The sequence below is a fragment of the Rousettus aegyptiacus genome, unplaced genomic scaffold (assembly GCF_014176215.1).
Source record: "Rousettus aegyptiacus isolate mRouAeg1 unplaced genomic scaffold, mRouAeg1.p scaffold_m13_p_7, whole genome shotgun sequence".
NCBI lineage: Eukaryota > Metazoa > Chordata > Mammalia > Chiroptera > Pteropodidae > Rousettus > Rousettus aegyptiacus.
The window spans coordinates 28,201,513-28,223,684 of NW_023416310.1; the positions used below are offsets into that span (position 1 = coordinate 28,201,513).

General features: G+C 35.7%; 2 protein-coding genes across 3 annotated transcripts in view; one reads left to right on the forward strand and one right to left on the reverse strand.

Moving 5' to 3' along the window:
• The window catches only part of RHOQ (ras homolog family member Q), a 37,176-nt gene extending 21,861 nt beyond the window's left edge, over window positions 1–15,315 (forward strand). Inside the window, exons 3-5 of the mRNA XM_016142202.2 lie at window positions 8,162–8,326; window positions 8,624–8,719; window positions 12,035–15,315. Of these exons, the coding sequence (XP_015997688.1) occupies window positions 8,162–8,326; window positions 8,624–8,719; window positions 12,035–12,190 (417 nt within the window). The 3' untranslated portion in view covers window positions 12,191–15,315. The remainder of the gene's footprint in view (window positions 1–8,161; window positions 8,327–8,623; window positions 8,720–12,034) is intronic.
• PIGF (phosphatidylinositol glycan anchor biosynthesis class F) overlaps window positions 12,390–22,172 on the reverse strand; it is a 28,263-nt gene continuing 18,480 nt past the window's right edge. For both annotated transcript variants that reach the window (XM_016142200.2, XM_016142201.2), the window contains one exon: window positions 12,390–12,700. In XM_016142200.2, the coding sequence (XP_015997686.2) occupies window positions 12,587–12,700 (114 nt within the window). In that variant the 3' untranslated portion in view covers window positions 12,390–12,586. The remainder of the gene's footprint in view (window positions 12,701–22,172) is intronic.

Consider the following 22,172-nt stretch of genomic DNA (forward strand, 5'->3'; position numbering starts at 1 on the left):
TGACTTCACCATTCCACACACCACCCTCTTTTGCTCAGCAAGGATTTATTAAGCAGCAGCTATAAACCAGGTTTTGAAGAATAATCTCTGCTCTGAGGGAGTCCTGTGGAGATTACAGATAAGAGGCAGTTGTATTACAGTGTAAGAAAGAGGGTGATAGGAAACGCCATGGACGCTACAGAAATGCTCAGAGTTGGGGTTGGAGGGGAGGACGCATAATCCCAATGTGAAAGTCAGTGCAGATTTGTTGGACAGAGAAGCCTGAAGATAGTAGGAGCTGCCCAGGTAAGAAGCATGGAGAGGGAAGGGACAAGTGGGTCTGGCTGGTTAAGTGTCTGATTTGCTGTGTGTTTGGGGTTGATCTCGAGGACCCCTGGGGGTCTTGCCTGAGTCCGATTGAGTGGAGGTATCTTTTACTGAGATGGCAAACACAGGAGATGTTTCAGATTTGAGAGGGAAGAAATGAGTTTAGTTCAGAAATGTCGAATTTGAGATGTTTGTGGTTTAGCCAAAAGGAGGCGTCTGGAGCTGGGTCTGGAGCTTGAGATGCAGTGAGCTCCTCCAGGTGCACTTCCCCGACAGTCTTCTCCAGACATCTCAAGCTCACGTGTCCAAAATTGGCCTCTCGCGTTTTCTCCCTAATGTGCTTCTCCACCCTCAGTCTTCCTCATCCCTGTAAAAGACATTATCCATGTAACTGCACAAGCTGAACCTTAGATTGTTCCAGAGACCTTTAGCTCCATGCCAGCCCATCATGCAAGCCTGAGTTTCCTTCCAGAACATATCTAGAGTCCACCATTTGACTAGCTGTCAACTGCTACCACTTAGTTCAAGCTACCACCTTCTCGCACCTGAATTATTATAATAATCTATCTCCTTATACTCCTGTCCACCTTTACTTTGTTCTCCACAAAGTAGCCTGAATTGCCTTTTATAAAAAAAAAGAATTACATGACTCCCTTTTCTCGGTCTTTTAATGACATCCCATTGCAGTGGGCTGCAACCTGATCTTACCACCCTGGCTTTTCCCAGGGCCTTCAGTGTTGGTCAGGGATTCTCTGCCTCAGGGCTGTTGCACACACTAACCTGTATCTAGCTCTTTAAACCATCCTTCAGATCTCAGGTTAGATGTTACTCCATCTGAGCAGTTGGTCTTTCCAGACCACCCAGACTGAGGCTGCTTATCCTGGCAATTCTCTTTCCTTGTACCTGGCCTTTTCCTTCATAGGCGTATCCCAATTTGCATTTACAGTTATTTTTGTCCCAGTTTGTTAAATGCCTAGCTTGATGTCTCAACAAAATCAGACCCATCTCCCCCTTTATAACAAATGTTTCTCCTTTACTTATCCTCCAATGAAATCTACAGGTAATATGACCTCTCTGTACACACAATTTTAAATAAGTGTAACATCCTAGCAGTAATATGAAGGGGAAATAAAAGGAAAATAATTCATCGTAAACATATTTATTTCAGTATTAAATTCCCGAGTTCTCAGAACTGAGTACTCCAGAAATCATAATGAAGTAGTCAGGTGCCTACACCTAGAAGAAGAATGCCCATGAATACAACGGCTACAAATGTTGACTTAACGGTGTTGTGGTTTATTGGTGATTCAAATAGTAAGAGCAATATTGCCAGTGGCATGCAATTTCCTACAATGGAAAGCAACTCCTATAATGTTTTGAACAAAATAAAGTACAGTCTACCTTCCTCCTTCAGTTTGCACTGAAATTACCTTCCTAGAAAATTCATTAACCTGTGAAAAGAATATGCTGTGCTTTTATGTACACCAGAGTTAGGTCCTAGATTCAGGTAATTATAAAAGGGTTTTTTTGTGTTCGTCAGAGCCTGGCAGTATACTCAACAATCATGTACACAAGTCAGGTAGCACCCAGCTCCCACTGTGAATGCCAGTGGGGTTCCGCCATTCATGTTGACAATCGAAAACACCTTCCACATTTCCAGAATATCCCCCATATATGGAGAACAATGCCCTAGTTGAGAGGCACTTGCCGCCTCCTGTGTTACTGTGAACTGCACGAGGGCAAGGGCCCTGTCTGTCCCTCACTAGAGCAGAGCGTACACATGCTCAGCACCGAGCTGGCAGATACTTGTTGGGTTAAACAAATGAACGAATATTCCCTCAACATGAAATTTGTGCCAAGAAAGTTAGAAAAGGAGTATATACCACATGGAAGTGGGACCTGACAGTTACGTTCTTTCTGTATGCTTTAGGCCGGCTGCCCTCTGTTCTAGTGAAAGAGACTTATCATTATAGCTCCAGACAATGTAGAATTTCAGCTTTAAATCCTTTACAATGAGGGAAGTCACCTCATTGTGCACAAAAGAAACTACACTGGCTCTGAAGTTGTGGTTTGTCTTTTTTTGGAACGTCAGGCTTGTCTGTTGAAGAGCTCAAAACACTTGACCAGCTCTCTCATTTATCTTAACATGTGTATGCTATATTTATTCTCTCCTCACAGATGGGGAACTGCAACTTGCCTGAGGACCATATTTAGCTAAGTCTTGATCCTCTGCCTTGTGGGGTCAGCTTAGATAAAACAGAATCCTAAAGCTTGAATTTTACCCAGTCATTTAAATCTCCTCCCACATTAAATCTGTTACTAGGGCTGCTCACTAGGGTAAAAAGTGTTACTTTGAGCATCTTTAACCACGTAATGTGGCGATCTAGTTCAGTCCTGTTCTTTTAGAGAAGCGCTAGTGCTGGTTCATAATGACACGGCCTGGGCCATAATGACGAGGGCTGGGCCAGTTCTCTAGCGGAGCATCTTTCTTGCTACAGCACATTTAAACTTTCTCTTCTCTTTCTCCAGCCAACCCAAACAGGGTTTGTGATCAGTCAGGCAGTCAAAAGGAAGAAAGTGATGGGAAAGAAGCCAAATATCTGTTTCACTAGCTCCTAAATAATTGGAATAGCAATTGGGAGAGTGACTTATTATAAATAAAAACATATGAAGACGACAGTTGCTGAAAGTTAGAAGCTAAACCTTCAATTTCAAGAATTCTTTTACTAAGAGCTAATCAGGTCACTGATGTGTGTGTGTGTAACGAATATCATTTTACAACCGAACTGAAATTTATTTTTCAAGAAAAGGGGTGGGAATATTTGAAAAGTTTTTGAAAAATGCTCACTTCTTAGGGAATATAGAACTTTAAAAGACTTCTTTCTCTTCCCCATATTTTCTTTAGTTCAGTAATAGTAGAAGGTGGCAGGTAAATTCAATAAACTCATCACTGATGCATTTGGAGCCAAACTTATCAAAATGCTCCCAGTATGGACCCAACCCAGCTTCCTTGAAAAACAGAATTATTGTTAAGGGAGTGAAAAGCGATATTTGAATTTCAGAAAGTTAAATACAAAATGAATTCAAAAGTGGCAAAAAGAACAACACAAAGGAAAATGAGGTTTCATAGACTACTATTACTAAGAATTATTGTAGGAATGTTTATAGTTTATAAGGTAGATTTATGACAGAATACTTTTTATCTTCAGAAGCTAACTTCAGTCCATGTGGCCCCTTGGCTTCAGTACAGCACCCTTTGGGAGTTGCAGTGTCTCAAGAGCCTGATACCTATTTTTAGGCTTCTCACGAGAAACGGATGTTTCAGGTGGAAATTACTACTGTGTTCTTTGGAAGTGACAGAGAGTTGCCTCTTCATATACCATAAGCCACCAGTTGTCCAGGACATCCTTAGCTGTCTTACATTTTATGTATCTCTTAAAGTAGAAGCTGTTTTAGACTTTAGAAGTCTGGGGCTTGTCTGTTAAGGAATTATTCACTTGTGGTCCCACTTTTTCCTCTTTCTAGGTTGTTACAGAGGAAAGCTCTTGATTAATGACTACTTCTTAAATCAAAGTAACATCCTGGATTATTTGGGAATATAATAACATTTCTAGCACTTTATAGCCTTCAAAGCATTTGTCACTGACACACTCCCATTTTACAGAGAAACCAAGCCTCTCAGAAATAAGAGACTTGACCAAGGCCACATTGCTAGTAGGTCCCATATGGGCCAATACTCTCCATTCTGTAAGGCCCGATTCAAATGCCTCCTCCTTTAAGAAGTCTTTCCTTAGCATCCTCTAATTACTACTCTGGGTTTTTGCCACATTCTGACTTGTACATTTGTCTCCCTTACCGGGAACTCCCTAAGAGCAGAGACTGTTATAAATGTTTGTGTCTCTCCCCACCTGTTAAACTCTTAGTCCTCTGTGCTAACTTTATGCCTGTTCTCACACCAGCAGTGCAGCTTCTTTTCTTCTAGACTGTGGCTTTGAGGTCTGCAAAGCTCTAGTGTGGTGCATTGTGGGTAGTATTGCTAACTTGAACTCATTGCTTCATTTTTAACATGGATATCTTATGACAGAGCTTTGAAAATGTTTGTAAGGTGTCATACAAATCAGATATGATCTGAATCTTATCCTTCATTTCTCTGATGATTGATTGCACTTAGCACCATTCTTGACATTTGAACGTGCTTATTAATGTTTCTTGGATGAAGCATTTATATATTTACCTGATCAGTTTACACTTTTTTTTCTCCCATTGTTGTACGTAACTATCTTTTTATATGTATGTATCTTGAATTCCCAGTTAAACTATAAACTCCCAAGGGAACAATTATTTCTTGTATTTATGTATATGTATCCTTAGAACACCTTCCATACAGTATGATCTCAATATATCTTTGCTAATTGATTTTAAGTGGCCAGTATGTGATAGCATACCAGTTAACAAAGCATAGCAAGGCATATACTTTCCAGTGTGAGTAGTTTTGCTTAAAAGCCATGTTTTGGGTATGTATTTTAAATAAACATACACATACTAAAAAATATGTATTTTAAAGAGAATTCACTAAAGTAGGAGGGAGCCTCAGGTCCCCATGAAGCATTGACAAAAGTTGTGCAGAAGTAGGGATGCTTGTGAGCACTGCTAGCTGAGCCATATTTAAAAAGGGGTCTCCCACCTGATGGTCATTTACTGTAGTTCTCTGTTATACCTGAAGGACTTTCGTTTCCTCTCAGAGCACATTTTTTTTTCAGCCTCATTGTTTACAGATCCTTGTCAGGCTGTAAGTGTGATATTTTTTAAGATTGTCCTCATCACAGATTAAAGACTTGTCGAAAATGGAGAGCCTAATCCCTAAGCTACCAGAGACACCTTAAAAAAAAAAATGGATACATTTGGTTCTTAGCCAGTTGATCGAAAACTAAAGATTTTACTTAGCAGTCCAATAGTCCTGTTGACTGAACTCGCCATTGTTTTTCATGGTTTTGATATAAGACAGTTGTCTTTAATATTCTTTCTCTATTCCTGAGAACGTTCTTGTTACCATGTTGCAATATTTAAATACCTACTTTTTTTTTTATTATTAGGACTAAAATACACTTAATTTGATAATTAGGACACTAGAGGGTTGACTCTGAGAAGTTCTGACTTTGATAAGTGGCTATTTAAAACTGAGGGCAGTTGCTCCACATTTAACTTGTGTTTTGTTGTCAAATTTAAACCAGCTGGAGATGAAGTATGCTGCATGCTTCAACATACTTATCCCCAAATCCAGAATTTCACATTAAGTTCACTCAAAATACTGTACAATAAATATAAACAGTTTTATATGATTCAGGGTACAGTATGCATAGGGGATAAATTATATATTTTTTTAATTTGCTATCTATTATTAGACTTCTAATTACTCAGCTGGATGGAGGCAGAAAGGTGTCATTCTGATAATAACTGCCAATTACTTAGCTGGTGATTACAGGCAGGAGTCCATCTTAGATAGTTCAGACTTAAGAGGTAACATTTCTTTTTAAGGAGTTCTAAACATGCTTCCTTTTTTTTTTTTTAATAGCCCAAATCCTTCACATTTTAATTATTTCAACAAAATCTGTAATTTAACAAATATCTAGAAATGATGAATTTATTTCTTTTGTGCTCACATGTCTCTCATTGAGGAAAGTCAGTATTTACTATAGTTATGAAAGCAATCCATACAATAGACTTTCGTTCTGTAGAATATTTGGATGAATATTGTTAAGCATTTCTAAAGAACTTGCATTCACTTACTTTTTATTCCATGTAATGCCCTTCTAGAGAAGGAGTGTACATTCTTTTTCCCTGATGAGGTAAACTTGCTTGAAAAGTAAAATTTTCATTAAAAAATCTAATTTGGTTTTCCCAGAAATATATAAATCTTTTTTTTTTTGTTATATTTGAATAGTCTCAAGGCTCTTGAGTTCTCAAATGACTAATTAGTACTGTAATAATATTCTTTTTTATTAATCTGAAAATTATACTGTCCTCAAGAGACCTCGGTTTGGTTTGTGTATTTCAATGCCAGTGTAGAAAATTTTATTTTTCACTGAAGAAATTTCTTCTCTGTGGTTGGAAAGAGATGCAAAACCAGGACTCGTGTGGGACCGCCCGGACCCTGCATGGATTTATGGAAGAATAGGAGACTCGGTTTCCTGTGGGATGAAGAATCTATGTGAAAGCATTGGACGGGTTCTTTTATGTGCCTGGCACCGTGCTGAGTGCCTTAGTTGCATTATTTCATTTACTTCTCATACACGTGTGAGATAGTATCTCCATTTCTAATTCTCTGAAAATTGGAGATCTAAATAAGGGTAAGAAGAGATTTTTTTAACAAGAGCACCCCATTCCCTGATCGTGCCAGTTCTCTTGGAATGTAGTTGCTGGGTAGGTGCTAAGATTAAATGCCATCCCTTTTCTCCCATTATTGACATGCAGTTTGAAATAAGCAGCAGAGTACAGAAAGTATATTTAATATACCCAATTGTACTACTTAACATTCAAACTGATTTTTAAAAACATGTTCCTATTTTGATAAGAGTCCTCTGATAGTAACTGGCTGGTGCAGTTACAATGTATTTCATACCCACTCTACTTGATTTCTTCATTAATAATTTCTTAACACCAGAGCACTGCTTTATTCATAACCAGTTAGAGGCTTCCACTTTTAAAAGTAAAAGGTACAAAAAGGTTGTAGATGACATTTCCCCTCCTGGGCTGTGATAGCCAACACCTGAGAAATTTGTCAGTGACTGCAGCTCCAGACTGTGGATGTGCCCTTCAAAATCATAGAAAAACAGGAGGGTTAACTTCAAAGTCAAGACTCTGAGATGTTAATAGCTTTCATTTGAACATTACACCAAGAAAAATATTAGACGATGACATGAAAGAAAATTGTTCCATGAAGGAGATACTGCTGCTGAAAATGCGAGTAGAAGATGTTTTTAGCATTTTAGTTTCCACGTTCACTTGAGTTCTGGTGGTGAAGTGGGGTCATTTAAGAGGGGTGGTGGCCTAGGCCAAAAATAAAGTTTCCTTGAAACCAAATGACAGACTGGCTCTGACAAAAATGGAATCCCGAATCTGTTTACTCACCAGAACATAAATAAGCAGAATTTTGTGTCATGGAAAATAGTCAAAGCAAAACAAGATCTTCACTGCCTTTTGTGATAGATGCTAAAACAACCATCAACAGTACAGCCCTCCAAGGAATATGAAGCAGCGGTTTAAAATTACGTGGTCGTCTAACGTATTCTGGTCTGGAAATGTCTCCAAGACACACTTGAAGAGTGTAGAACAACATGTATTGCATGATCTCTTCTTACTGGCTATGTATCCTTAACACAACTTATTTAACTTTTGTGCCTCAGTTCACTCAAATGGAAAACATGAATAATGATACTTATCATATAATTGTTCTGAGGATTAAATAAGTAATACATGGGCGAGCATGTAGATCACCTGACACAGTAAACATTCAGTACCTATTAGTTATTGTAAATGATAACACTTAGAAAACATCTAGCTATAATCAGCTCTTTGTGCAAACTTTTCAGTTAATGTTTCTAGTGACAGCTTTAGTAATCACAATATATCTTCTCCAAGTTTCATTGTAGTTCATGATCTTGTCATATTTTTACCCCACTGGTGTTCAGAAGGAAACTTAATGAAAACAAATGGAATTACCACATTTTATGGAGAGTGCTGTGTATTCCACAAATACACCTAACTTTGCTTCTTTGATCATGTAATGTGATGTGTACATTATCAGTACACTAAAGAAATGAAAACAGAAATAATGAGGTTTTTCTTTCTTCCTCAGGAAGACTATGATCGTCTGAGGCCTTTATCTTATCCAATGACTGATGTCTTCCTTATATGCTTCTCTGTGGTAAATCCAGCCTCATTTCAAAATGTGAAAGAGGAGTGGGTACCAGAACTTAAGGAATACGCGCCAAATGTACCCTTTTTATTAATAGGAACTCAGGTATGTCTGTTTTGATATTACCCATTTAAGAATAATCTCTCTGGCCTATCTTGTGTTATTGCTCTCAGACAAATGGTCCTGAGGTTTAGCAAATGATATATGTCTTTAATCTTAGTTGCAAGTTATTATAAATTCTGTCAGGTTTTTGCCAAAAGAAGGCAATTATATTAGTTGGTTTTCAAAATTAAGTTCTTGTGTTTAATCTTTTATTATGTGGGTATTAACTGGGACTACATGCTTTGATGTATTTTTAAAGATGTGTAATATTATGGGACATTATTGACCTTTCTTAATTAGATTGATCTCCGAGATGACCCCAAAACTTTAGCAAGACTGAATGATATGAAAGAAAAACCTATATGTGTGGAACAAGGACAGAAACTAGCAAAAGAGGTAATGGAATCTTTACAGAATTTAAAAATAAATGCGAAAGCAGCTAAGGTAATAATAGATGCTAACAGTCATTGTGCACTTACCATATGCCAGGCACTGTGCTGAGTGCTTTCCATGTATTATCTCATTTAATCCTTGCACCAACTCTGAGGTAATTCTAATTAGTTCCCTGTTTGACAGAAAACGGAGGCTTGGTGATGTCAGATAACTTCTCAGGTAACTTGTCAGGTCAAGCAGGTAATGAATGGCAGAGCTGGGTTTCAGTTGAGGCCTGACTCCAGAGTCTAGGCTCTTACACCACCAATATTATTTCCCTAAAAAGGTCACGTGTAGAAAGAGGCATCAGAAAAGTGCTGATCATTAAGTTCTTCTTAATCACTTAAATATTTGCACCATGCTAAATCGGGCTCTGTGTTCAGTTAATACTCATGGAGTACGTAGCGGAGCGGCATAGGGTTACAGTTTAAATCTGCAGTTAAAAACAAAAAAATATTGGCTAGGTTTGAAAAGAAGTGAGTTGAGTTTTTTTCCAATCTTTTTATGAAAGATAGGAAATAGTAGCGTTCTAAAAAATACATAACTGATGTGCATAATACCTTTTAATTTATATTCTTCCCTTGCCCCAAAGCTAGGCTTACTCTTTTCTCTACTGGGCCCTAGCATTATTGGATTCTATTTTTTAGATGTTGTGATTTTAATAGGGCTTTGGTGGAAACAGAGCCTAATAAGATCTTTTAAATTGTACTATCAGGAGGTAGAAGAAAGCGAGAAAATTTTTTGGAGGACAGATTTTCCTAGAGCAAAAGATAAATAGCTTCATTAACAAATCACTTTAGAAAGTCTGCATGTTCAATTTCACAATCTTGGGGAAAGAAGGACTTTCTAAATGTCATAAAGGGAAAAGTCATAAAATGAAAATATTAATGATTTAACTACATAAAAATTTAATATGTCAAATACCAGAAATAAAATTAAAAGTCATATAACAAACTCGACACGTATGGCAGAAAAATGGGTTAATATCTTTAGTATAGAGGAATGCCTTGCAAATGAAATAATCAGAAAAAGACATATATACCCCAACAGAAAAATGGGCTAGGAACATCAATGGAAAATTCACCAAAAAAATGCAAATTGTCATTGAGGATAGGAAATATGTTCAAACTTCTTAGTAGTCAAACGTAAGTTAAATTTCCACTGATAAAACTGGCAAAAAAGCGAGAAATTAATTATAATAGCCATTCTCCTTGGGGTAAAAGGAAGTGGGCACTCTATGGTACTGTGTTGGTTGTTGAGTAAAAGCAGTCTTGATGATATGCAAAAGCCTTTAAGTCATGGACACTTTTGATTAAGCAATTCCATTTGTAGGAGTTTATCCTAAGGAAATTATTAGGGATCTGCTTAAAAAGATGTCTACAAAGTTGCTGTATTGTTCATAATGGCAAAAAACAAAAAAACAAAAAAAACCCCACAAAAACAAAAAAACAAACCCCAAAAACCCTGCATCTATTAAAAATTTATACTAATATATCCATTGAGATATTTATATTTATTATGTAAGAAAAAAAGTTGTTGCAAAAACAATGCAATCCTGTTTTTAGGCCTTGCAGCAGCGTCTGGCACAGTTGGTTCCTTCCTGTAATACTTCCACTTGGCTCCCTTGAATTCCCTCTTTGGCTTTTCTCCCCTCATTGTCCTCTCTCCTTTATGCCTCATCGTCCTGTCTCTGAAAGTTGGAGGGCTCAGGGATCAGCACTCAGCTTTTTGCGCATCTTTTCTTCTATTTCCACACCCATTCTCTAGGCCTGGGTGAGCTTCTATCCGTCTTGTTGTTTGAACAAGCTACTACTTAAGATTCTCAAATTTCTGTCTCCAGCCTGGACTTCTCGAAACTCTGGACTCGGTTATCCAGTTGTTCACTCGACAAGTCCATCTAGGTGGCTAAGCATCTCACAATTAACATGTCTAAAACAATTACTAATTTCACCTTCCAGGCCTGTCCACCCAGTTACTGAGGTCACACTGACCTTGCTCTTTCTCTCATACCATATAGCCAACCGTATAGTAAAACATACTGCTCTGTCTTCACGGTATGTCCAGATTCCAAACGCTACTCACCATCCCCTCCTTTATCAATCAGGTTTAGGCCCTTCCACCTCTGGCCTGTTATACCAGTTTCTAGCCCATGTTAATCTGTGCTCAACACAACATATCAAGTGAGTCTTTTAAAATAAAAGCTCCATCAGGTCACTGCTCTGCCCAGAATCATCCGGCAGCTCCCAGCTCACTCGGAGTAAAGGCCAGAGCCCTCACCACGGCTCCTGCTGCGTTTCTGCCTCACTCACTCAGGGTCACGGCCTCCTTGCTATTCTCCCGTCTTCTACCTCAGAGCTTTGTGCTTTTGCTGCTCCCTCTGCCTGGAATGTTCTTCCATGTGGACCATTCATTTTTTCATTCCTTTCGGATCTCTGCTCAAATATCACTTTCTCAATGAGACCTTGCCTGATCTTGTCTTCACTCTTTACTTATCTTGCTTCTCCTTTTTTCTCCAAACCACTTATTACCTTCTGATATTCTACCTCTATAGTTCATGGTCTTCTCCCTCTAAAGTGTAAGCATGATTGGTAGACTTACTTTTGTTCCTTGCTGTATTCTCTCATTTGGCAAATGAGTGCTTAGTAGAAGCCCAAGTCCTTAGAGTGGCCTCGAGGGTCCCTCACTACACTCATCTCTTACCACCCCTGCCCCGTTCTCTCTCCTGCCACTCTGGCTCCTTTACCCTTCCCTAAATGGTCCAAGCAAGCTCCTGCATCTATGGCTCTGTCTGCCTTGAAATTCTTCCTCTAGGTAACCCTCACTGCTCAAATGTCACCTCGTTGAGCTTTCCTTGACCACCACCAACACCCTCCTCTGCATTCCCCATCTCCCTCACTTTGCTTTTTCTCCAGGGCATGTGCCACCGTCTGCTCTATAGTCCTTCATCTGTCCCTCCCCTAGGAGAACTTAAGCAAATGTAAGCATCACACAGCAGGGACTTTGCTCGAGTGTTCAGTTCATTGATATTATCCCCAGCACCTGAAACAGTGCTTGGCATATAATAGGTACCCAGTATTTGATGAATGAATTTGACATAGAAGAAGTCTGGAAAGCTAATTATACTAGTTTTTTTAATAGTTAGCTATCTCTGGGTATTATGATGATTTAATTCTTTTTGCATAGCTATACTTTATAATTTTCTTGTAATGGTGTCTTTGTGTCAAACCAATTGTGTAAAAAAGGTTTTATATATTTGTGATTTTTTTTTCTTCCTCCCAGATAGGAGCGTGCTGCTATGTGGAATGTTCAGCTTTAACCCAGAAGGGATTGAAGACTGTTTTTGATGAGGCTATCATAGCCATTTTAACTCCAAAGAAACACACAGTAAAAAAAAGAATAGGATCAAGATGTATAAACTGTTGTTTGATTACGTGAGAGACATCTTCAGTGGCCAAGGAAACTGTCCATTTCGCTCTCAGAAAGCATATGAAATGCTACAGCTATACCCAGACCTCTTATACTAAAGCAGTTTAAAACTTGAAAGAAAAAAACAACCCTGTCCTCAGAACTATAAGGTTCATTAAGAATGTTTCTTAAAGGTCCAAGAAGCAGCAAACAGCATCTGAAGCCACAATCCATTATAAATACTTTATTTCAACTAGAAGGTACAATCTCTCAGGGGTTTCATAGTTTAAAAAGCTACAATCGCATCATGTTGTAACTACATAAAAAAAATCAGTGCTGTAAATGGAACTGCTTGGCTTAGACCACATACACATTTCTGCACAGTCTTTATGGAATCTGCACAAATATCTTCTCCCTTTGTTCCAATTAATTGTTCTTATATGTAAGTTGCTTTCTATTCCAGTATATCCAGAGTGGTGAGATAACAAGGCCAGCCACGTAGCCAAAGGTTGCTCCAAGCGTACAGGAGATGGGCCATGCCTGAGGAGAGAATGTATGAGGTCAAAAAAGAACAAATGTTTTATTACTTGAGCACAAGTGTAACCTAAATATTTCTATATTAAAGCTTAATGTGCTTTCTTAAAGAATGCCAAAAGTGTAATAAGGTCATAACTGCATTTATCATGAACACTAAAAATGTACACGTTTTAGTTAATGTGCATTCAACTGTAACAAGGCTTCTGACTGTAGATTTAGTTTGATGCTCCCCAAACTGCATGAGAGACATGCTAAAATTACAAATTAAAATTTTGGGTCAGACTTTGCTATAATCTTGGATTCAATTTAGCTCTCTGAACTAGTTGGTAATTTTGTTTCTGAATTTCCACCTTGGCTTGTATATCAAATGAAATGAGAAGTGTGTATGCTGACCAAACCACAAGAAACTTTAAGTGTGTTAAAGAGAAAGGCCTACAATTCAAGCATGTTACATGGAATTTATAGCAAAGCAACCGCTTCCATTATAAAACTGATGTCACCTTTCAGATAGAAATTGAAACCATAGTAGAAATTATAGAACTTAAGTCAAACACCTAAAGTGTAAAGTAAACAAAATAACCATTTTTTCCCAGTCACATTACATTTCACATTACATCAAGCCAGAAGTAAAGAATAATTTATTTCATCCATAAGCATTACATCAAGCCAGAAGTAAATAATAATTTATTTCAGCCATAAGCAGGGCCTATGTGAAAGACCCTGCTTTAAAAATTTTTACATGTTGATCTGTGAAGCTTATTTGGTATACTAGAGCCATTTCTAATTTTTCTCTGGGGGAAGAGGCCATAGAACTGTGTTCGAGGTGAACCACCTTCATTACTAGTTCTGTTACCTAATTAAGCTTCCTTGTTTGGTTTGCTGGATCTGCCTTATTCCAAACGCCCCGTGCAACAGACAATAGTGTTAGAAAAGTTTCAGTGTGAACAAACTAATGTAGTTCAGAGAAGCATAATCTAACCCATAGATTTTTTTCCCAGCCTTTCCTACATTAAAATTTGCTGTTGCCTAAATTATGACTTATGCTTTTGGTGAGCTATTAATTTCCGTGGCGTGGGCTTATAGCTATAGCTACGTCTATTGCACAGGTTGGGTAACGGAACACTAAACTTTTATACTTGAAAATGACAGCCTTAAATGCTCATATCATTCACAAATCTAGGATGTACTGTCTTGTACGTGAGCTTTGTAGAGATTTTTAAAAATATAAGCATCGCCTTTCCCATGAAGAGTGGAGAGCCTACTGGGTAACTAGTCAGGAGCTTTTTTTCTCTGAACCAAACAGTAAGATGGTCCTCTTCTCCCAAAAAGGGGCGAGTCACATTAAATACCACGGCCTTATGTAGGCTCAAAAGGAATCTTACGTAACTTTCTCATTTAATTTTGTTCTACTATTTTTAGACAGAATTGAAAGGAATTGTATAAATCAGTTAGTACATTAGCTAAATTGCCCAACACTTGGTATAAAGGAATTAAGACATTAAAGTATTATACATTTCCAACTTGCCTATGGGGATTTAATGGGAATTTCCCCCCCCCCCTCAAATTCACATCTCTGAAACTCTTACACTTGGTTTACTAGCCCAATGGAAGTTAAAACCTAGAATTTGTTCTACCCTAAGAGAAATGGACTAAAAATCTGGAAACACAGCTCTGGTGTCCCCTTCTTTCATGACTGGGCCTCATTTTCCTCATCTATACATATGGGAGGTAGAACAGATGATCCCTAATATTTCCCATTTGTGAACTCTAATGATTCTTCTTATTCATAATAACCATGTTTAGACATTACCTTTTCAGCTTCACATTCTCAAGGTGATAAAAATCTTGTATATAGATGATCAGAACTTTACGCGAAGATGATTTGATTGTGTCTTTTGAACCTGAGGTGCCTTAGGTACTCTACTGACCTTGGTAGGGTTTGGGGTTTCCCGTTGCTAAGAGCCTTTTCATTGCTTTGGTTCTTTAGTTTTTCTTTTTGCAAAATCCTTTCTGCCGCTTTAACTAAAAACCAAAGACTTCTTTTCTATTCATAAGCAGATTGTAGAAAATTGCCTTATTTTTCAGAAGCATGTCTTCATTAAAGGCTTAGATTTCATAAGAAATTCGGACTAGTAACTGGAACAACTAGTTCAAAATAGTGAAAATCTGGGAAAAAATACTTCAAAATTATCTTACTGATATGAATTTCACTAGTGAATACAAATACACTGCTTCAAATAAGGCCATGTGTGAACTTAAATTTACAGTTAATATTTTTTTGCATATAATCAGTTCTTAAGTTCTTAAAAGTAATTTTACAGGCTCCTTGAAATCTTATTTAACACTTTGCTAACTTATAACCTTATTCTATCTCTAAAGGTATATTTTAGGTTAGCCCATTTTGAATGATTATATTTCCAATAAGAGCCTGAATTAATAGTTTTTATTGTGAATTCTTTAGACATTGCTTCCATTTGATTTTTAATTATTAATTTTAAGTAACAAATTAAATACTGGTTTGTTGGTTGTTTTTTAAGTGATTGTTACTTTAACAGTGTCCCATCTTAACATGTGGGATTACAAATAAAATAATATGCATAGTTTACTATCTATGTAAAGCATTGAAATTTTTACCTTAATAGTTTTTATTTAACATTTGGGATAATACTCTCCTGTTTCTCATACTGTGAATCTGCTCACCACTGGTCAAGTGTGAGCATCTGTACTTCGTTAAAAAGCACACTGTCAAAAAGTGTAAGGAGGAGAACAATCTCTCGTGAATCCTAGCCAAATTTTAACTTGGGTTACTAAATTCTATTTTAATCACTTCGTAATTTCAGTATGGCTCTTTGTTTCTAAATACACACATATATTCACACACATATTCCTTAAACAGCTACTATATTTCACCTCCAGTGGAATGCCAAAACTGAAATAGATATTGGTTAAAAACATATCTAATGAAGGGTTAAGGCTTGGAACACTTGCTATTATCTCAAGATATTCATGCCATCAGTAAATTAAAATGTTGGACTGGCTTTGAGATGGTTTCCTAGTGATAGATTAGGCTTTTCCTGCTCAACTTTCCTAAAATAAGTAGTCCTTACTCATAACATAGAGAATTTCTTTATACAAAGGCTAACTTTCCAGATTTTTGTAGACCAAAGAGAGGGAATGGCAAAAGGTACAGTTGAAGGAAATTGAGGGAGGTTGCTCACTGATTACCTTTCCCCAAGCAATTTCTTAATAACCTTATCATTGCTTTAAACATTTTAAAACTACCCTATGGCAACATGTCGTATTGACTTGCCAAACCTAGCTTTATCATGTATTTTCATCATTAGATCTTAAAGTTTGCATTTAAAACTATATAGTCTCACATTCAAGAAATGTTTTTAACATTCTTCATGCCTAAATGGGTTTTTAAAAACTCACATGGTATCATCTATTGAACAGACAATTCAACTGCATCACTCTACACATTTCTCCAAATTACAGTAATCTGATTTGGCTATTTAGAATTATCGTTTTTAAGGAAAATAGAAAACTCAAAGACATTCATGTAAAGCAAATGATTCACAAGTGTCATCGAAATGACTGTCTTCTTTTTACTAAGATTTTTTAAAGATTAAAAAAAAATTTAAATCATACAAGGAAAAAACCTGTTAACAATAATACAAGTAGGTAAAATTGTTAAAATTACTGTTAAAACACATTTGAAAAAATGAACAGCTATATCATGAAGAAAGTACTTGCTTAGCATAGTACTATTAACCTTCCTCTAAATCAAATGACTCCTTATATTTTTTCACTTAAAACAAGTCAGCGTTCTCTTAAAACAACATTAACAAAGGCCCAATATCATAGGTTCTGGGTACATGGTAACCAGAAATAAATTATTATATCAGAAATAAAACAATTTCATTAATTACCTAAAAAAAATTGCTAGTAAATAAAATAGATACAAACTGCTAGTAAATAAAATAGATACAACTGTGTTTTCTCTTAAACAAACTGACATTATTTCTGGTTGAAAGACATTTAAAAATTTTACAAGCTTATTTCTACCTGAAGACCATACTGCTCTCTTCTGATCAGACATTACTATAGAACTCTGCTTACATTTTAGGAAAGGAAAATGTATTAATATATCTATGTAATGTTTATTTTTCAAAACGTATTCTAAATAGTACAGAATAATGATTAAGAACACTGATTTTCATATTAGACTGTATTTGAGTCTCAGCTCTGCCATTTGTTCAAAATGTGGCCTTGGACAAGTTATCTAACCTTTCTGTGCCTTGGTTTCTTATCTACAAAATGAGGATCATCATAAAACTCACCTCCTAGAATTGCTAAAATGGTTAAAATGCAGTAATGATTAAATAAGATAAATACAGTACTTACAACCATATCTATAACAGTATGTGGCACATAATACAGGTGACTACTACATGAGATATACCTGATGATAATCTTTTAGTTCATATTCCTAATAGGCACATATGAAATAAGTTATTACAATGTAGAACATCATCATTCCCCAAATACACCATCTCTAAAGCTGCTCCTGTTAAAAAAATGTTCTGCCCAAATTTTAAGTACTTTAAAAATAGTCTTAAAAAACATCTAACAAAATTTATGTTTTCTTCTTGTCAAACACAATCCATATATATATATTTCAGGGGTTCACAGACCTGAAGCCCATCTGTGGACTTCTGGGTAAGAAGCCCATCACTCTTAAGTATTTTTATTAACTGTTCTAGGTGGCCAAAGAAATACTGTGACCATTTAAATTTTGGTTTCAGAATTTTAAGGATCATGTTCAATGATGTAGATGGCATTTGTTGTGATTTGAAAAGTAAATAGTTTAAATACACTTTACTTAATTACAATATGCACATTATGTAGGTTCCTTTAATATAAAGTACAAATAGATTTTTTAATGTAATGTCATTAAAATGATGTTCACAAGTTTTTGATCCTCCATATAACAGATAGTTTGGTAGGTCACTATGGCAGTTTATAAGCTGCTGCAGATTTCCTAAAATGATGATTAGGTATTTGAAATTAGATAATTATGATCCCTTTTGAAATTAGTTAAAAATAGTCAACAAAATTTTTAAAATAATTATATTAAGACATTAGACTACTTTAAAAAATACTGTACATTTTACTTGGGAGCTTTACTTTGCTTTTCTGGGAAGCAGCATGGGATAGTGGAATGAGAATGATCTGAGTTTGTGGGGTCATATCAGCTACTTACTACTGGCCATATAACCCTGGCCAGCTCACTTAACACCTGAGCCTCAGTTTCCCAATGTGCAAAATAGGAATAATATCACCTCTACAAACATGGGGTTACTATATTAATGAAGTAATATTTTTAAATTGTCACAAAAGCTGTAAAGTACCATGCATCAATATTTTGTATACTACATGTTCTAACTTAAACAAATTAAACTTATAAGATGGCTGATATATTTCCTAGGTAACTGATACTGCTAGGTTATAAAAAAAAACAGTTTAGAACAAATAAAATAGTTCACGAGCAACGTTATACTGTGCTGTAGGAACTATTCCCTTTAATACATGCTATTCTTTACGTGAAATGTCTGGGGAGTATAAAGCTTACAAGAGATAACACACTACATTGTTTTAACCATATGCAGCTTTAACTCAGAAATAGAAGGGCAATTGCTTCTAGGTGTTATTTTCATAAAATTTCAGAACCATAAATATAGAAATTGGTTCTAAACTAACCACTGGTAGACATTTGTGTCATTTTTAGGAGTCTCATATGAATGACTCCATCCACAACTATTTATTGAGTTTCTACAAAATAAGCAGTTAAGGTACAAGCTAAGATTATTTAATTCTGGATATATGTGAATAACAGATTCTTAAAAATGTGTGTTACAATATAATTTCTGGAGGATATATGCCATCACAGATATCAAGGGGGAACTGACTTTTCTGTAGATCAGAACACCCCAAAACACTCAGAACAACCCAAAAACCATTAGGATTACTAGCTCTTTCAGATAAAAAAGACAAAAACCAGGAAGCCAGTTCTAAATTCCTCACAAGCTACTTTTTAATGTATTTGTTTACTGTGCTTATCACAAATTTGCATTTGTACAACAGACAGAATTCATCTTTCTAAGCCTGATGACATTTCTACTTTTTTTAAATGACCATTTTATTTTCCTCTGCATCATTTTAAGTTATGTGTTTTCCCAGATGTTCTTAAAGCAAATGCTATTGTCTGCTGTAGGAATAAATACATGTACAGATTATCTACTCATCTGGGCACATTTCTCTAACTATAAATCTGCACTGATATGTGTATACTCTACCACTCTCCTATGCCTAAGCACAGACTTGGGAAGAGCTAGTTGTGGTGAGGTGTGTAGTCTCTAGTCTGGAACTTCTTGTCAAAGTGATGCTAAATGGTCCTTGCTAAGATGACGTCAATGAGTTAACCTATTCAGCACTATTCTCTCTCACATTGAAAGTCCTACTAATAGAACTCTATCAACATGATTACCCTACAATGAACCCACCTTTTAAATCCAAAACCATTTTCTGTCAGTTAAGTATAATAGTTTTTTACATGTTTGGAACATATAAATCACATTCATTTGAATTTATTTTGGTCTGTCTAAAACTGTATAATACCTTTGGTAACAGAAACATCAGTTAACCTAAAAACAGGCAATTCTTCAATAATTAAATCCATAATCTTAGTTCTATCCATCGCTCTAGCATTATTTGTAGTAATTCATTTAGTTATAATCCTTATGATCTCTAGCTTCAATTTATGGAAGCATTATCTGTGTGTGGCATTTGTGGCTTTAGAAAATGACTATGTTTCCCAAATATTAAAATTTTAACCTAATAAAACCAGAGAAAACAAAAAGGATTTTTAAATCTAACAATGCCTCGTTTATCTGATATCTGGTGGGAATCAGGACAAATGTTTTTAAAGAATTTTAAATTGTTTTAAAAACAATTAATTTTGGTTTTAAAGAAACAAGTATGCTCCGAAGAGATTAGATTATCTGGTTCAATTCCATTTTGGAGATAGTAGCATTGAAGCTCAAAGTTTAAAGGCATTTGTGGGTTTTCTAGGCACAAAAGCTTTGCATATTAGCTTTAAAAGCTCTCCTGCAAATGTATTAAATTTTATGGTCTAAAATACATATACCACCAGAGAGGTACTGGCATTTAAATGAAATTCTTATGTAGGGAAAGAAATGCAATGTAATACCAACGAAAGTTTTTCCAAAGAGATCGAAGCTATGGCTGTTTTTTAAAAAGAAAAGCTATGTTTCAGTCTCCAGCAATGAGGAAAATCGTGGTGTCCTGAGGGGTCTGGTCTGGATCCTATAGTAAGTCTTCCTCTTCTCAGCCAAGTCATGTTGAGCGAGTTGTGTACTCCTCTCCCCACACTTTGACTTTCCTATGTGTAAAATGGGAATGAAACCTACCTTGCACCACGGTTGTCAGGATTAAGTTACTTGTGTGACAGTGCCAAGACCCATGCTTTGTACATAATGAAGAGATAGCTAAATGTTACATTTTCTTCCTATTGCCATCTGAAATGTCAGGATGAAAAATTATGTGAAATCCAAATACTCTAAAAACTTAAATACCAGAAAAACAAAAAGATGAATTAACAATCTACCAACTGAAGGACTGCTGGGAAGAATGAAGAAAACAATAAACTAAGACAACACATTCTCTAACATTTTGGGAATTCAAATAATGGAATACACATTTTTTTTTGGTAGTGCTAAAACAGTCATTACACTACTTTTATAGGTCACAAATGCCTGTCACGTTAATTAAGTAGTAACTATCTATCAGGTTCTGAACTAAGTACTTTGGGATTATGTTATTTAATCCTCGCTAGCATGAGGCGGCGTCAGGATCTGAACCCTGTAATCTGATGCCTGAGTTTTTAATTTTGGTGTTATCTGTCTACTTATTCATGAAATATGTGAGTTTAAAACTTCATAGCAAATTTCTTTTGCTCAGAATAAAGAACAGTTCTTAACTTCCCATTAGTTTTTTAAAATATGAAATGGAATACTAGCCCACTTTTGATAAAGGAAAAAATTAAGACTTTTCCAGATGAAAAGCTCATAACTACAAAATATTTAGAGCATATTAAATCTGAATCAATCTAAATCACAATTTGAATCAAAATAGTTATCAAATAAATTCCAGTCCTGTGTCGTAGTTAAATATCTGTTGTACTTACATAGAATATATGCTTTGTACACAGTAAGAACTTAAAACTTACTGATTAGCTATTAGTTACAGCAGAGAAAGCATAAAATTATAATGTACAAAGGTTTTCTTCAGTTGAAATATTTATTCTGTTAGAAACTTTAAGATTTCTCTGGGAGTAAAGAAGGCTGTTTGGGTCATGGGCAATTCAGATGTTTATTTTCTTGCTAAAAAAGGCCAATAATTAAGGATGGAAAGGAGTTGATTTTCAAATATTTTTTTAAGAAAACAAAAGATCAACAATGTAGCAGTAGCCTCTATACTATATTCTCTTTAATCAAATCTTGCTGCCCTCTACAAAGGGAAGGCTTCCTTCAACTCTAAAGATGCCTAGTATCTCTCATCACCATCATTAAAATTAAATTCATATAAGTAAAAATTTTTTTCATTGAGATTACATATTTCCAATGGACCTTTTTCCAGTCCAGTAGCAATAAATAATTTTAAAAATATAAATATGCTAGAAATTGCTCGCATCATGATAATCTTATGTTTTCCCTCTGGAATGTTATACAAAGTCAGATATGAGTTCAAAGTAGAGAAAACTGAACTAAGACATGTAAAAGTTTTTGTGGGTTGTGTGTATTTCTAAAGAAGGTATAATTGCTTAACCAGATACTCTTGTTTTTCTGACTGGAATACAAATAATATCTGATCACAATCCAGAAATTTGCTTTACCACAAATGTATCAAATTTATATTGGGCTACAAGGAACAGAGAACTAAAATCTTTTTAATATGTCATATTTTAGATGATATAGTATATACAGTAGTGTTTTCTTATGAAGACATTCTAGAAAAATCTCCATTTTGAGGTAATGCCATATTTTATCTGGTTTACTGTTTTGCTGGCAGGTTCTGTCAGCAACATGGTCACACTGAGTACTTATTCTGTGTAGTTAGACTTAAGAACAAAACAAAACAAAAATCCTTGTTTACTTAAAATAAAAAATGAAAGAAAAAAATGAAACCTCATCATTTCTCCAGTCAATAATTTCTAAAAGGGACAGGGGCAGGTGATTATTATGTGAACAAAAGAAGATATTAAATTCTACCATTCCACCAACACTATGTATCATAATTTTAAAAGTGGATCATTAACTTGGAATACTCTAAAAACAACCCAACAGTAAAGATAATTAAACAACCGGTGATATTCCAGTCAAATTAAACATTC